At 33.0% G+C, this 16117-nt stretch overlaps 3 protein-coding genes across 6 annotated transcripts; all 3 read left to right on the top strand.

Annotated features, from left to right (window-relative positions):
* Positions 1-657: 657 nt before the first annotated feature.
* LOC108769238 (uncharacterized) lies at positions 658-2357 on the top strand. 2 transcript variants are annotated; one of them, XM_018520110.1, is made up of 4 exons: positions 658-833; positions 1093-1274; positions 1501-1558; positions 1619-2357. In XM_018520110.1, exons 2-4 carry the CDS (start codon positions 1119-1121, stop codon positions 2311-2313), a joined length of 909 nt encoding a protein of 302 aa, XP_018375612.1. In that variant the 5' UTR covers positions 658-833; positions 1093-1118; the 3' UTR covers positions 2314-2357. The 2 variants fall into 2 exon arrangements, with proteins under 2 accessions (XP_018375612.1, XP_018375611.1); XM_018520109.1 differs by having other exon boundaries at positions 1501-2357.
* Positions 2358-6399: 4042 nt separating this feature from the next.
* On the top strand, positions 6400-13306 carry LOC108769290 (spermatogenesis-associated protein 20). 3 transcript variants are annotated; one of them, XM_018520188.1, is made up of 13 exons: positions 6400-6481; positions 9004-9195; positions 9317-9689; positions 9949-10074; positions 10179-10268; positions 10352-10615; positions 10782-10961; positions 11150-11359; positions 11444-11636; positions 11728-11896; positions 11952-12157; positions 12408-12604; positions 12697-13306. In XM_018520188.1, exons 2-13 carry the CDS (start codon positions 9044-9046, stop codon positions 12961-12963), a joined length of 2427 nt encoding a protein of 808 aa, XP_018375690.1. In that variant the 5' UTR covers positions 6400-6481; positions 9004-9043; the 3' UTR covers positions 12964-13306. The 3 variants fall into 3 exon arrangements, with proteins under 3 accessions (XP_018375690.1, XP_018375689.1, XP_018375691.1); XM_018520187.1 differs by having other exon boundaries at positions 6401-6587; XM_018520189.1 differs by lacking the exon at positions 6400-6481 and adding an exon at positions 7221-7348.
* A 787-nt stretch (positions 13307-14093) lies between these two features.
* Positions 14094-15802, top strand: LOC108769246 (succinate dehydrogenase cytochrome b560 subunit, mitochondrial). Its single transcript, XM_018520122.1, has 6 exons — positions 14094-14162; positions 14388-14434; positions 14517-14573; positions 14984-15180; positions 15277-15419; positions 15612-15802. Exons 2-6 carry the CDS (start codon positions 14415-14417, stop codon positions 15714-15716), a joined length of 522 nt encoding a protein of 173 aa, XP_018375624.1. The 5' UTR covers positions 14094-14162; positions 14388-14414; the 3' UTR covers positions 15717-15802.
* Positions 15803-16117: the final 315 nt, after the last annotated feature.

Genomic DNA, 16117 nt, shown 5'->3' with positions numbered 1-16117 from the left:
CTCGCTGCTATTGGTGTATTCTTCTAGATCATCCAATAGCAGCGAGCGCTCACGGATTTGCTCCATACAGTTGAGTCTGCTGAACGCGACCAATGGCCTAGTTTACACCCTACGTTTAGGCCATATTGGTGTATTCTTCTAGATCATCCAATAGCAGCGAGCGCTCACGGATTTGCTCCATACAGTTGAGTCTGCCGAACGCGACCAATGGCCTAGTTTACACCCTACGTTTAGGCCGCCACCTATACTCTAAATCTAACCTAAACATGACAGGTCGCGACGGTGTAAACAGTTATAATCTCGCTTAGGTGAGGGTAGTAAGAAATTGACCAATCACAGTCGATTATTCTTCTCACATTCGACTGTGATTGGTCAATTTCTTACTCTTACTTCTTACTCCGTGTATTGTAGACGAGCCTTGACAGGTCGCGACGGTGTAAATACTTATAACCTCGCTTAGGTGAGGGATCTTTTTCAAGATCCCTGACCTCTCGTAGGCGTCGTCTACTATACACGGAGTAAGAAGTAAGAGTAAGAAATTGACCAATCACAGTCGATTATTCTTCTCACATTCGACTGTGATTGGTCAATTTCTTACTCTTACTTCTTACTCCATGTATTGTAGACGGGCCTTAATAATTTTGGTCGTCGCGGGGGTTGACAGACTACTCACGAGCGGTTACAAACATCTGTATGAAAGAATGCCTTGAAATATACTTGTTATTCATTTTCATGTTAAATTCTGTGTCATTGCCGTCTGTCTCTCTTGTTCTCCGATATATTCCTCGTCAGTAGCGAATCACCCTTGTTGTCGTCATGAATTGCAATTGCGCGTGAGTCTGATAAAATAAGCGGCATTTAACGAAAGAAGGGCATGCTCTCTCGTGCCTGGCGCCCAACTTGAGCTTGTGAAAAGTGTGAATATTTAGCGATGAGTTTGCTTGATTATCGAGTCATTTAGTAGGGACACCTGTTTAGGAAAAATAATAAAGATCACGGCGAAGTTGTGCCGTTGCTCACAACTATGGTCACAATACCTTCCTTTATTGTACATATATACATGAAATAAAACTACGAATTTTTTCATTTCAGATATCAGGATTTATGCACATTACAAAATGCCTGCCAGGTGTAGTGCTCCCAGGTGCACCAATTCCAATAAAGAAAGATATGGTTGTATAAACTTTGCTCGAGATCCAAAATTGAGACAAAAATGGATTAATGCTGTTGGAATTTCTGATTGGAAACCTCCAAAATCAGCTGTACTGTGTGAGGTCAGTATCGAAGCATGCATACAAATGTTTTATAATGTAACTCCCGTAAATACCAACAAAAATAACATCAATGTTATAATTTTTCACTCAATATCAATATATTAAATTCAGTATAATGCAAATGTAAAGATTACATAGTTGCGTGAAAAATTCTAACATTGATGTTACGTTAATGATAGTTGGTGGGACAGATATTTTTCTCTAACGTGTACCTCTTATTTTTTAGGTTCATTTCGATCCATCAGAATTATTCCGCATTGGTACCAAAAAAATTATAAGAAAAGGTACCATACCAAGTTTCTTTTGCAAATGTGTAGAACTTATGAAAGAGAAATCTCTTGCAGGAATTCAACCAGAACAGCGATGTAATAAATCAACTAAATTTCTTCCTTACAAAAAGGCAGAATTAAGAAGTGATCATTCGTATACTGCTACAGAAAATTCTGAGAAGCAAGAAAATAACAATTGCAAAAGAGAGCAATATTCAAATGAATTACAAGAACATAATTATTGTTTACCTTTCAAAAAAGGAAAATCTATTATGTTTGGGCAACGTATGAAGAAGTACATCCATACTGCACATTGTGTTGTAATGAAAGAACCCATTGATATAAATACATTGGAGACATTCTTTGAAGAGGAAAATTACAGATCAAATTCTAATCTAGACATACATATATCATCAGAATGTACTGCAAACCAAATATTGTCTACGGAGAATTTACCTAGTCCAGAAGAACATGAAATACTAAAAGAAAAATTAAAAATGGTTGAAAAAGAAAGAGATATCCTAAAAAATAAAGTTAATGACTTAGAAAAAAATATCGAGGAAAATACTGAAATAATTAATACAATTCTTAATAAAGATCAACAAAGAGCAATTGTATACGATACTACAAAAGGTTTCAAGTGGTCAGATGAAACAATTGAAAAAGGATTGGGCTTACATTTTGTATGTGGATTGCATGATTATAATCAGATAATTAAACTTGTTGCTCCATTTCCTTCATTGAAAACTTTAAGAAATAAAATACAGTAAAATTTGAACGGGGTGATCCCGATTGATCACGGCTCGATTGGACACCACCAATCACAGCAACCGGTGCTTAGGAGCTTTGTAGTCTCAAGTGCTGTGAGTGGATCGTGTCACCCAATTTACAGCCTTATTCTTGAGTATAACAATAAATGACACGAATAATTTTCTCATACGAAAATGACAGTTTCTCGACTGTGATTGGTCGATTGTATATGGAATTGCTATTTCCACATGCGATATTTATTCAAGAATAGGGCCCCAGCATATTTGAAGATGTTTTTAAATATCTGCAGTTGATCGTTCTTCATATTTCACATACATGGAAAATCTGTGGACTAGTATTTGATGAAATGGCGATTAAAGAGCAGATCGATTTTGATACAAGTACAAAGGCATATATTGGAAATGTGACTTCTGGTAATACAAATAAATTGACATGTAAAGCTTTACTTTTCCAATTGTTTGGACTTGGTTTTCATTGGAAGTAGTATGTATTATAGCTTACCACTTCACTTTATCTTATTCAATAAATGATGCAATTAAAGAAGTTATTTTAGAAATACTTTAAAAATGTCATAATGTAGATTTAAAAGTAATTGTTTTGGTTTGTGACATGGGAAATAGAAAATTGCTCACAAAATTAGGGTTTAAAATTACAAAGGCAGATATGGTGTATGCTATATAACACCTTGCAATCCAGAGATTATGTTACAGTTAGTTCCAGATCCTGTTCATGTTTTAAAAAATTTGAAAGAAATGGCTGTGGAAAATCATTTTATTTACTTGCCACAAAATGTTGTAGAAATATATAATTTACCTAGGAATGTTGATATGGATTATATTGAATATCAGTTCATATCAGTCTTAAAATTTCATGGAGCTAAAACTTGCGCCTAAATTAAGCAAAACAGTATTAAGACCAAACCATTTCTGTAAATTGAAAGTCAAAAATTCTACTAGAGTTATAAATCATTCTACTGCATCTGCGTTAACATTTCTAGTCCAAAAAGGTAACGGACTTCTGCAAATGGAAACAACAGCCTGGTTTATTAGATTGATTAGAGAATGGTTTGACATAATGACCGGAAGAAACCTTTACCATGCTTTCAGTTTTCACAACCCTAAAAAATATAATGATACAATAGAACTTCTAAAACTAATATGTCTCATGTTTTCGAAAATATGAAAGTCGGATGTGGTTTATGGAAACCATCTCAGGCTCGTGTAATACTTATCACGGAATCAATGATTCAGTTAGGGAGCGTTTATATTGGCCGTAACCGTATGCCGTAATCTGTAAGAATTGACTGATCACAGTCGAATATTCCCATTCGACTTTAAGAAGGGAATACTCAAAGGTGATTGGTCAATTTTTACAGATTACGGCATACAGTTACGGCCAATATAAACTCTCCCTTATAAAATTGTCTTTTAAACGAGGAATAATTTCTTTTCTTTTTTCCAGGCCAATCAAGTCAAAATAGTTGGGAGTGGTTTTTCATACATATGTAGAGGATATCCCAAGCCAACAGCTCTTCAGTTCAAATACAGACTAAAACAGATGTGTATAGTAGGAAACCATGCAATACCTATCTCCAGTTACACATATAATGAAGTTTTGAATGTACTTCTTCCTTTTCGAATGTACTTTTAACTGAATATTTTTCGACTACATGGCTTCAAAATAAACAATTAAAATTTGAGCATTCGCCACACACTAGATATTGTTAGTAAATTTAAATCATATATTAAACATATAATATTTCTTACAAATTGATTAGATAGACATATCATTACAAACAATAAACGTTTCGGCCTTGAATATGGCCATCTTCAGTATTATATAAGTAATTAAACAATTTACAAATTAATCAAATAATACATTAAATGCACTTCTAGTTTTGTCAGTTACAATTTAATTAACAATTCTTAGGTATCTTTGAGTCAATACAATTTTTTTTCCTTCTATAATTCGTTTTATATTTTATGAAGTTATCTACAATGTGTAGTTATTAGTCAATTGATTAGATATCTTTGAATTTCCAACTGAATTAAATGAAAAAGAAGAAATTCTAGAAACACATTGCGATTTCTCTAAGCTCTAAGTGATTGTGAGCCTATGTCAGACTGTACAACAAATATTTTATAGAATGTGTAAATATGTTGTTTTCAAATTGATGAATTTTATCAAATGTGAAGATTGTTATTTGAAATTGCAAGATAATTCTGATTTGACGTTTACACTATCCTCTTTATCTGCCTTTGTAGCTATTTTAGATTATACTCCTGGAGCTCAAATAAGAGTTAGTAAAGAAGTGTTTGATATTCTTGAAAGGGCAGAAAAAATTATATGGAAAGCCAAGTTCAAATTATTATTCTTAGACAAGTCCCTGAATGACAGTTTAGTATCTTATTGTCAAACTGTTTCGAAACATCTCTCTTTAAGCACTTGCCATTATAGGGACAAATTAATATCTCAATTTGTGCCAATAAGCGTAAAACAATTATCGGTAACTCTGAGTGCTACAGAAAAAACGTAAGAATATATCAGCTTTTGAAAGTAAGACTGTGGGAGCAGGAATATTGGCTGATAAGTTCAAACAGAAAAATTATGCACAAAAATACTGATTGAAGATAAAGTTATTTTTAAGATTAAAACAAAACTATTATTTTGTAAGTATTATAGTTATTTCATAAAATCACATTTTTATGTATGTTAAATTTAAAATGACAAATGATCTCAATAATATTCTTGATTGCAGTTTCTTTTATTTTTATTTTATTTTAAAGTTATTCTATGTTGAAGGTTATGCGTTTCGCGGGTTTCCTTCATGTCCAGATCCATTCTTGAAATGCCAACGTTTCATGAACCTTGCAGTCCACTTCATCAGGGCAAGGAGCAGCCTGATACTGAGCTCATGGTATAAATACAAGGGTATGCTCTTGCGCATGATAGCTCCCGACAACCAATCAGAAACTGCAACTAAACTACGTCAACATTAAGCGGCAAATTCAAAATGCATTTGCTTAGTACTGCTACATACAGAATTGAAAATTACAGTATCTTCTAATAAGATTGACTTTAGAAATGTGATTTCTCGCCGCTAAATTCAAATAACTTATACTAATACGTATCATGCATAGTGGAAGAATAACATGGCGTGTACAGTTTGCAACCTTCTCTAAATCTCCGACCTCTCTATCTATGAATGTCGATAAAAGCCTAAGAGCTGCCAACTGTGAAACGCTAAATATGGGGCTATATATATATTCATAGTCCGTTTTTATTTTAAAACTGTCTTAAATAATGTCTTGAGATGCTAATACAGTCCACGGATTGACTTATGACATCTTAAGATTGTACTTAAGACAGTCTTAAAAGCAAGAATCGATTATGAATACGACCTGTTTCGTGTCGTGAAATTGGTATTGAATTTTCCTTGTGTAACACATTTTATATTTCTCTTTCTATAGAAAGGGGGTGATCTCGATTGGACACCACCAATCACAGCGACCAGGTGTCTAAGAGCTTTGTAGTCTCAAGCGCTGTGAGTGGCTCGTATCCAATTGAGCCGTGTCCAACTGGGTGCCAGCCTAAAATTTACCCCCATCACCCGTTTTTCACCAATCAGCGTTCGGTATCAAAGCGCTGTTGCCCGTATGAAGATCTAAGGGATATGAGGGCTAAGGCTGCGTTCGGAAATATCACCCGGGCCCCTGTATATCACCTTATGCTGGATTCACCCTGCATCCGATTTGCGTCGTACGACGCTCTGCAACCAATCAGAAAACAGGATTCCGATGGATTTTGCTTCGTATCATCGGAATTTTATTTTGTTTTCTGATTGGTTGAAGAGCGTCGTACGACGAAAATCGGATACAGTGTGAATCCAGCATTATCCTTATTTAACATTGGGTGAGCAACAAGGATAAAACGATACATAGAGGTATTCGGGTGATGTTTCCGAACGCAGCCTATACAACTGTACAATTCACACAGCCGTGATACTGACGCATGCGCATTGCTAACATTTGGGACTCTATACCTTCTTTTCTCGCACAGATGTTGGCTTCACGTTCAGCGCCCTATTCCGCTTCCAGTAGTATATGTTCTAAGATTTGTGGATCCTTCAGAAACATAAATAGTGCGTGGTAACTGCAGCAATACATGGTATATACCTTTTAGATTATTAGTGCTTATTGACTTGTTGATTGCAAAACGTAATTGCTGTTTCAAGATGTGGATAATACCGATTGAAACGTCGATGTTATATCAGGTAAAAAAAAAGATCATTCAGCTTCAGTTTCAGCTTTACTTTCTTACATCTCATACTTAAAGTGATTTTTGAAATATTTAGAGTATTGGGAACATATTGTGCTTATATAAATATAGAGCTTAGGAAATATGATACTTCCCCCCCTTTTCAGTCATTCGTGATGCAAGTCGACCAAATTGGCACTGCGTTTGTATATTTCTATTGCGTCTTATTTGTCATTGTAAATATTGACATTGTATTAAGGGTCTTGATATTCAATAATATTTTCATAGTGCAAGAACACACAGGTTACTATTGTTATAAAATCATCCAAAATAAAGAATCGCGATCTACACATCAAAAACTACAAATTTATCCGAATATAATTAATTATATAATGTAATAAATAATATAAAGTGATGTAAATTAAACACAAATACCTATCGTGCCTAATGAAGGACTAGAAAATCATTGTGTATTAAGAATTAATATAATTTCTCTTTATAAACGTGACGAAAATATTTCGTAATTTTATTCATGTAATCTATACTTCTATATATATATAATTAACGTTCGCTCGACTAGTTTGTCCGCCGCGGGTTATAGTGCCTGGTCACGTGACTACATGCGCATCTTGAAGTTTTGACGCAGGTATGATTGTTGTGTTGTGAATTGTGAAGTGCGTAGTAATTAATCTGACAATCGACGCGCCATCTCTGGCAGCATAAATCGACAAGGGGAATTCGACGAGTCTACGCTAGCTCGGACATTCGCGAGTCTCCGTACGTAATGTATTATCGGCGAGCATGCACGTTCTTATCTAATCGCCACTGAAAAGAATGACGCTTACGAATCTGCGATTAGCTGAGTGATTTTCGCCAAATATCGATCCGCCGCGCGATATCCACTCGTAGAACGTAGATGCGCCATTTCTACTTTTGTTTTTATACCGGGTGCCCCGCGAATTTTGACAATGGTTTCTTCAGCGCTTGCCGCAGTCTGCGAACTACATTATTTCGTAAAATACTCTCTTTTCATTGAATCCTTTTATTTTAATACACTTTTAATGATATATTTAATTTTCCGTTTGAATTTAATATGCTTTCTACGTTATGAATATGATATAGTAGATAATAAGTAGACCACTCTTTATGTAAGATGTTTTAGAATGCATTGCTCAACTTTAGCTATTTATTTCAGACGTATATAATTTATGTATATACGTAAAGGAAAGACCCCTATAATGAGATACTAAGTATATTTTGGGTAAATGCTAGAAGCCTATGGGCAGAATTAAAAAAAATAATAGGTCAATTTGAAGGGAATTTAATAAGCTTTAAGATAATGTTATGTAAAATTTAATTCAAATTTTACTTTTTTTTTGTAAATTAAAGAAATGTAAAAAGTGAGCAAATCGCAAAGTCAAAAAATTGTGCTAATATGAGATGCCCTGAGAAATCGATAATAAAATGCAAAGTGCATCAATATTGCAATTAAAAAAGTTTATTCAATGTTTTGAAAGTACAAGCAAACACAGTCAATGTGCGCAAAAAATGAACATGCGATGGATTATACTCAGAATTCGTCTTCAGGTAGTTGGAACCAAGCATCGCAGAAATAAGCACTCGATGTTCATTCAGGTCATCCTTTTTATTATTGTACAATAACATTTATGCTTTAGCAACAATTTTCACTACGACATAGAAGCATACGTTATTTCATATTAGAAATATCCTGGGTATAACATTACGATTTCCATGCCTTATGGTTTAATGATCATCAAATTTGACTTCTGTAATTAAGCAATTCAACATATCCCGTATTTTTCTATTAGTACGATCTTACTCTATCACTACATAAAGAATTTATTGTCAAATATTTACTTATTAAATAATAAACAAGGTTTAAAGGCTCATGTCAATGAAACTTAAAGACATCCAAATTCTAAAATCTTTTTTTATAATAACTACAGGCATAACGATCTAATAATGAATTTTCCACTAAATGGTTTTCAATTTAAAAGCAATAAATTCATGATGGAACTAATAGATAGCGTTTATTAGTTTAACAGAAACGCCGCTATCTCATATTAGGCGCCTATCCCGTAATAAGGGGCTTTCCTCTATAAATTTTCCAATTTTATTTGCAATGTATAGAATTTCGACTTTTACTTCTATAATAAATCTTCTTTTTTTTTTATTGAAAGATGTTCCGTTAAATGAACAACATTATTATAATACTGTTTATTTAGTTTAATTATTATTTAATAATTATTTGATTGTTTATATTTATATATGTGCAGGATCAACTGTGTTACTTCTATAAATCTTTTTTTTTTTATTGAAAGATGTTCCGATAAATGAGCAACATTATTATAATACTGTTTATTTAGTTTAATAATTATTTAATAATTATTTGATTGTTTATATATGTGCAGGATCAACTGTGTTGTGTGTATTCTCCATGCCAGGCGTGTTATGATTTCGGGAAGATGCAGTTCTTTATCAGTAGTTCGCTGTGTATCTGAGCTATCTAAGAAACAGTGCAGTACAGGAGCACACGGGTATCATAAGAATTTTCATTTCACTGAAAGTGCTTCACTTCCTATTATTGAACGGAAAATGAAAAAGTAATTACATACACACACATGCACACACAATTATGTATTATTATATTTAGACTGCCTAATATTCTATAAAAACTAAAATTTAAAGATTATTATTGAGAAATACGTTTTAAAAAATTAATAGGTTGAGTAACAGTAAAGCGCCTTTTCTTTCATCCATCAAGATGGCATCAACATCTCGACAGGATAGCAAAACCGAACCTGAAGTAAAGAAAAATCGCTTGAGATTGGAAAGATCGCCGTATTTATTGCAACATGCAACGAATCCTGTGGACTGGTATTCTTGGGGCGACGAAGCTCTGGAAAAGGCAAAGAAGGAAAACAAGATAATTTTTGTATCGATCGGTTACTCTACGTGCCATTGGTGCCACGTGATGGAGAAGGAATCATTTAAGAACGAGGAAGTTGCAAAAATCATGAACGAGAATTATGTAAATATTAAAGTAGATAGAGAAGAGAGGCCCGATATCGATATGATGTGCATGATGTTTATTCAGGCAAGTGTTAAATTTATTGCTATGCATTATGCAAAATTTGAAAATAAACAGCAAAATGCATATTATAAGTAACGCATATATTTATAAAGTATATTATGCTTAATATATTTATTAACTATAATATAATATTGCACCTAGTATATTATATTATAGTTAATAAATATATTAAGCATAATATACTTTATAAATATATTTGTTACTTATATAATTGTATATTAACTCTGCTCAACATAGTAATGAAGATATTTACATTTGATAGAGATTGAGAGGTCATTGCGGTTGGCCATTGAACGTTTTCCTGACACCAGATTTGATGCCGATAACAGGCGGAACATACTTCAGCTGTGCAATGTTTACATTATATTTGATACGAATTGTGAAGGAGGTATATAAAACGATATTTTTCATCCAACATAAATATTTTTGGTTTATGTTTTACTCTGTTAGACGAAATTTTAGGTTTATAAATAATATTTTCTTTTATTCTAGTGGACAGAAGGAAGAGACAAAATGGTCAAATCCGCCACTATTGTATCAGATCGTTTGAAGGAATTAAGCACAAGCAGACATGACATAAAAGTGAGCTAATATTTGAAATAGTTTTAAATAAAATTGAAAATTATTTTAACATTGTATTTTATTCATTGATTTTTATGATACAGGACGATGGAGTTCCTGCAATTGACTGCGCTTTCTTGTGTGCTCACGTCTTATTGAATATATACGATGAAGAATACGGCGGATTTGGTAGCTCATCTGCTACGAATCCGAACTCGCCGAAATTTCCCGAGCCAACCAACTTAAATTTTCTTCTCAGTATGCATGTTCTAAGTACTTCTACTATGTTGGTTGAGATGTCTTTAAATGCATCTCTGAATACTTTGAGGAAAATGTCTTTTGGCGGACTTCACGATCACGTGGGGAAAGTAAGGCTAATTTCTTCGTTTAATATTTTTAATATTTTTATTACAACGTCTTCACGATCACGTGGGGAAAGTAAGGCTAATTTCTTCGTTTAATATTTTTAATATTTTTATTATTACAACATGCAAATGGAATAATTAAAAAATTTAAACTATTTTTATCGTTCAGGGATTTCATCGATATACTGTAGACGCGCGATGGAAAGTTCCTCATTTCGAGAAAATGCTTTACGATCAAGCTCAGCTTATACAATGTTACGCCGATGCGTACATCATTACAAAAGATTCTTTTTTTTCCGATATCGTAGACGATATCGCAACGTATGTCCTACGTATGCTGACACATATGGTATTACATTGCTTTTTCATTTATTTGTCTATTATATTGAATGTCCTAGGTCCTAGGTGCAATGCTTGTGAGAGATTCTAACTTAAAATATTTTGTTCTCACTTAGATTTTTTGAAATCAAAATTGTATGTACAGAATAACAAACATGTGGAAAGATATAAAATATTTACAACATGTGCATTATTCAGGAAGGCGGTTTCTTCAGTGCGGTGGATGCGGATTCACTACCTACGTTTGATGCCCCAGCGAAACGGGAGGGCGCATTTTATGTTTGGAGCTATGACAATCTTAAGGCTCTTTTAAAAAAGAAAGTACCTGGTAAGGACAATGTTACATATTTTGACCTTATCTGCCGACATTTCTCAGTACGGAAGGAAGGAAATGTAGAGAGACCACAAGTATGTTTTGCAATTAAAATTATAAAGCAAGAAATATTTATAAAACAAAATTTATGAATGCATAAATTTTGTTCTGTAATATAGGATCCTCATGGCGAGCTTACAGGTAAAAACGTATTGTCGATGCAGTCGGGAATAGAAGATACTGCTAACCATTTTAAGCTTAGTGTAAAGGAGACACAAAAGTATATTAAAGAAGCCTGTACTACCTTATATGAAGACAGATCACATAGACCGTGGCCTAGTTTGGACGATAAGATGGTCACATCATGGAATGGTAATGAATTATAATGAGTAATATTTGTGTTAATATCACCGTGAATTGTTTGCATTTCCGTAAAATCTAACCATTTGTGATCTATTTACAGGTCTTATGATAAGTGGCCTTGCGCGTGCTGGAATAGCTGTAAAAAACAAGGAGTATGTTGAAGCAGCAACGGAAGCTGCCACATTCGTGGAAAAATATCTGTTTAATAAGGATAAACACATATTACTTCGCAGTTGTTACCGCAGGAGAGACGACAAAATTGTACAGAGGTAAATATTGTCTTAAACTTTTTATCAATATACAATCTATGCTGACAATTTATAGGAGTGACCCGATACCTGGCTTCCATGAGGATTATGCGTTCTTCGTGAAAGGATTGCTCGACTTGTATGAGGCCACCTTTAATCCACATTGGGTCGAGTTTGCCGAAGAGCTGCAAGATATTCAAGACCGATTGTTCTGGGACTCGAAAGATGGTGGTTATTTTGCTATGGCCGAAGAGTCTCCGATACTTACACGGACGAAAGATTGTATGTTTGAATGCTCTTCTAGTAATTTTAGTTTTAAATATCAAGGTTTGACGCAACAATTACGTCAATTGAATAAAATCAAATGAAACTTAATTTTACTGTAAAGATTATATTACATTCAAATATTTATAATGCTGTCTATTGAATATCTCATTACATCTGTGTGTTTGTTGATTATTTTATTACATTCTCAATCATGATATCGACATGTAAATCTCTTCACTTTTTGAACATCTGTTTTTTGTTGCAGCTGACGATGGCTCGCAACCATCTGGTAATTCAATTGCATGTTCAAATCTGTTGCGCCTAGCGATTTACTTGGATCGTGACGATCTCAGGCATAAAGCTGAAAAACTTCTGTGTGCGTTTGGCAATAAACTTGCGAATTGTCCGGCTGCATGTCCACAAATGATGTTAGCGCTGATCGAGTTTCACCATCCAACGCAGGTGCGTACTCCTGTTTATCTACTATGACATTAGCTCTTTCGTGAGATTGTAAGTGCTCTTAACACATTTCTGAAACGAATTTTTCTTTTCAGATTTATGTAGCAGGCAAAGCAGATGCTAAGGAGACGATTGAAATGCTGGAAATAATCCGTTCGCGTTTGATACCTGGTAGGGTGCTCATATTAGCCGATTCTGAGGACAACGTGTTGTTCCGTAGAAATATGATTGTTAAAAGAATGAAGCCGCAGAAAAATCGGGCGACGGTTTTCATATGCCGCGATTATTCATGCACCTTACCCATTTCAAACCCTAACGTTTTGATTTCTGAGTTAGATAAAAAGATATTTACCGATTTGTAAGTGACAAGGCTGTGCATCGATCATGTGGCGAAAACAACGAAATGGGGGAGATCGCCGAAAATTAAATAATATAATGTTAAACAGTACAATATTAGCTTGCGTAGTTTAATGTATTAAGTCACTAGAACGACCGAGTACAACATTCGTAAGCACAAATAAATCAGCAATAATGTCGCAATTGATAAATAAATGTATAGGTATTCATAAAAAAAAAGTTCTAGTGAGTCTTTGAAAAGATCAAAAATATGTTCCGAAATGGACGAAATCACGTAGATTGTATGCATGTACTTCAATACGATTTTAATGTGTAAATTTATTAATATTAGTATTCTGTTAATTTGGAAGGCAATGATAAATTAGTTGTATTCATGATGGAGTCTTTTTTATTAAAACCCTAATTTCAGCGTGTATGTATATACATGTACATTTTAAGAATTATTATACATATATATACACACACACACACACACATATATATATATATATATATATACATTTTCTATAAACTACAAGAATTACCATATTTTAAAAGCAATGTTTCTTACTGTTTAACTCTTATCTTTGATTTTAACTTTCATAAATATCTATTGTTATGTATACATTTGTATATCAGGTGTATATAATTCAGTATATAAAATAATCAGAATTAACTTTAAAATTTTGAACAATTAAGTAAAAACTGAAATTCAATTTCCCTGAAGATTTACTTTAACTGAAACAACAAATTTTGATTACAGATATTCATTATGTGTTCTTTTGAAATAGTTTATAAACTTTCATGTCACTAATAAATAAATATAAATTAAAAAGTATATTTTTTTGCAATTCATAAGATCATATTGATCAGTCTTAGGGAATTGTTCAAGTTTTGCTTGAACTTATAGCGTATTCGATTACTGACTCGACCCGACTGAGTCAACAGTCTGTTTTTTTTAGCTGCATTTCTTACACAATTTAGCTCTTCTTTTGCAGCTAAACAGAACAGACTACTGACTCGAAGTCGGGTCGAGTCAGTAAATCGAATACGCTATTAGGCCCAGTTCTACAACTCACGGTTAACTCTTAACTGAAGTTCAACTTATTCATTGTCTCTTTCCAATTCTTGAATTGGAAAGAGATGAGAAACAAATTGAACTTCGCTTAAGAGTTAACCGTGAATTGTGAAACTGGGCCTTAGTCAACAATTTTCCGCTATCCAAGTTTGTCTCAGCTGAAATTATTTGAATATAATTGATCTGTTCGACTTCTTACACTTTTTACACTTAAAATAAGATAGATATACATTTGCCGCTGAAAAGAGAGAAAGCGAATATGTTGAATGTAAAAAGTGTAAGCAAGTCGAACAGACCTATTGTTTACTTATTGTTTTAAAAATTGCAATATATATATAATAAAAATCATTCGTGCTCGTTTATCAACTGCAGAAAGTACAGGGTCTATTTACAACAAAAATGGCGCTGATCTATACGAGGTATGTCATAAAATTTGTTTTTTTATTGAAATGTTGTTTGTTAGATTAGACTAAAACGTAAATGATGTTCCATTCTTTTTAGACTTCTTTGTCGGCGTAATGTCGATTTTAGACATTTTCGAAGCATATATACATGTTGGTAAGTCTTTACGTAATACATAACCTTTTATTTACATAATTGTCATGTACCTAGATAGACATGTTAAGCATAGCATACTGCATTAATTGCGTTTTGTTACTGATAAAATAAGTAGCATATTGTTTCAATTCTTACAGCATCGAATATGCTGGAAGAATATTATATGAGGACGTATCTTTGAGTATTTATGCAACCATTTTCAATATTTAAATTTCGTCACTATACATTCTGCCAAAATTTATCTAGGGGTACAAAAGACATCAATTTTTCTAATTTTCTATGAAAATAGTTATGATTGTTGTACATCAAGCACAGCTTTAATAAGAATACTTTTGTCTGTCATTTAGACCTTGTATTTTGTTTTTTATTAATTGCATCTTGTAATAAAGATGTAATAAAACATGTTTTAGTCCCCTCAGTTCCACGGTTTCAAAACCGTTACTTTCAAGCGCAACATATGAATCTCACGATGAGAAGAACATACGTTTGAAGAGACCATTATCACCGCACTTGACCATCTATCAAATTCAATTAACAGCGTTGCTCTCAGTAACGCATCGTACCACTGGCATTATGCTCGCCAGTTATGCAATGTTTCTTGGTTTAGGTAAGACATGTGATCTAATTTATATATCCAGTTTAGTTTATCTAATGTATATAATATAAACATGTCCAAATTGGACACTTCTGTCTTATGTTTCAGGCACATTGCTTATACCAGGTGGTATTCCATGCTTCATAGAAACAATGAATAATTTATGTTTACCTTTACCTGTGTTGTTTGCTGGCAAGACCTTGCTTGCTTTGCCTGCTACTTTTCATCTGTTCAATGGAATCCGTCATTTGGTATGTAATTATTATGTAATTGTATTATTAACTTAATTTAATTTAAAACAAATAGGAATATTAACAATGCAATTGACAATTGTTACATCCAACTTGCATTCTGTTATTGCTCAGAAAGAATTGACACAATCTAATATTATATACATTTAATATTATATCAATAAATGTCACGATTATTGGTATAAATTGCAGGCTTGGGATTTAGGAATGTTTCTAACGATTAAGGAAGTATATAGTACTGGATATATGGTATCTGCACTGGCAGTAGTATCCGCACTTGCACTTGCGGCGATGTAAGTGTTGTGTTTACATTTATCAGAAAACAATTCTTCTTTAAAATTAATTGTATTATCAGATTATATTATGACTGTATTAATGTTTCAATTACAGAATAAAATAATTTATTAAAACTAATATGTATTTGTTTTTCCACTTAACTTAGAATTAAATTCATATTTAGTAAAGATTACGTTTATTTTTGTAAAAAGATAATATTTTAGTCTTAAACACAAAGAAAAATGATACCAAAATAAAAAATTTAAAAAACTTTTGCACGATTACAAATTACAAAAAGCATTATTTAGATTTGTATTCGAAATTATCAGGGTTGGGTAGTGCCAAGTTAAAAAGCTAAAAGTTAAGTTAAAAAGTTGAAAAGTTAAATAATTTTAACTTAACTTAGTTACATTTTAGACTCT

The sequence above is a fragment of the Trachymyrmex cornetzi genome, unplaced genomic scaffold (genome assembly GCF_001594075.2).
Source record: "Trachymyrmex cornetzi isolate Tcor2-1 unplaced genomic scaffold, Tcor1.1 scaffold88, whole genome shotgun sequence".
Classification (NCBI taxonomy): Eukaryota; Metazoa; Arthropoda; class Insecta; order Hymenoptera; family Formicidae; genus Trachymyrmex; species Trachymyrmex cornetzi.
The sequence above is the reverse complement of the archived record's forward strand: the minus strand, read 5'-3'. Positions and strand labels throughout refer to the sequence as shown.

Coding starts and splice junctions, on each gene's coding strand:
- LOC108769238 (XM_018520109.1), top strand. CDS start 1,119: ATGCCTGCCAGGTGTAGTGCTCCCAGGTGCACCAATTCCAATAAAGAA. Junction 1,275..1,500: donor AATCAGCTGTACTGTGTGAG/GTCAGTATCGAA, acceptor CTTATTTTTTAG/GTTCATTTCGATCCATCAGA.
- LOC108769290 (XM_018520188.1), top strand. CDS start 9,044: ATGATTTCGGGAAGATGCAGTTCTTTATCAGTAGTTCGCTGTGTATCT. Junction 12,158..12,407: donor ACTTACACGGACGAAAGATT/GTATGTTTGAAT, acceptor TTTTTGTTGCAG/CTGACGATGGCTCGCAACCA. Junction 12,605..12,696: donor AGTTTCACCATCCAACGCAG/GTGCGTACTCCT, acceptor TTTTCTTTTCAG/ATTTATGTAGCAGGCAAAGC.
- LOC108769246 (XM_018520122.1), top strand. CDS start 14,415: ATGGCGCTGATCTATACGAG. Junction 14,574..14,983: donor CGAAGCATATATACATGTTG/GTAAGTCTTTAC, acceptor AACATGTTTTAG/TCCCCTCAGTTCCACGGTTT. Junction 15,420..15,611: donor TCAATGGAATCCGTCATTTG/GTATGTAATTAT, acceptor TATAAATTGCAG/GCTTGGGATTTAGGAATGTT.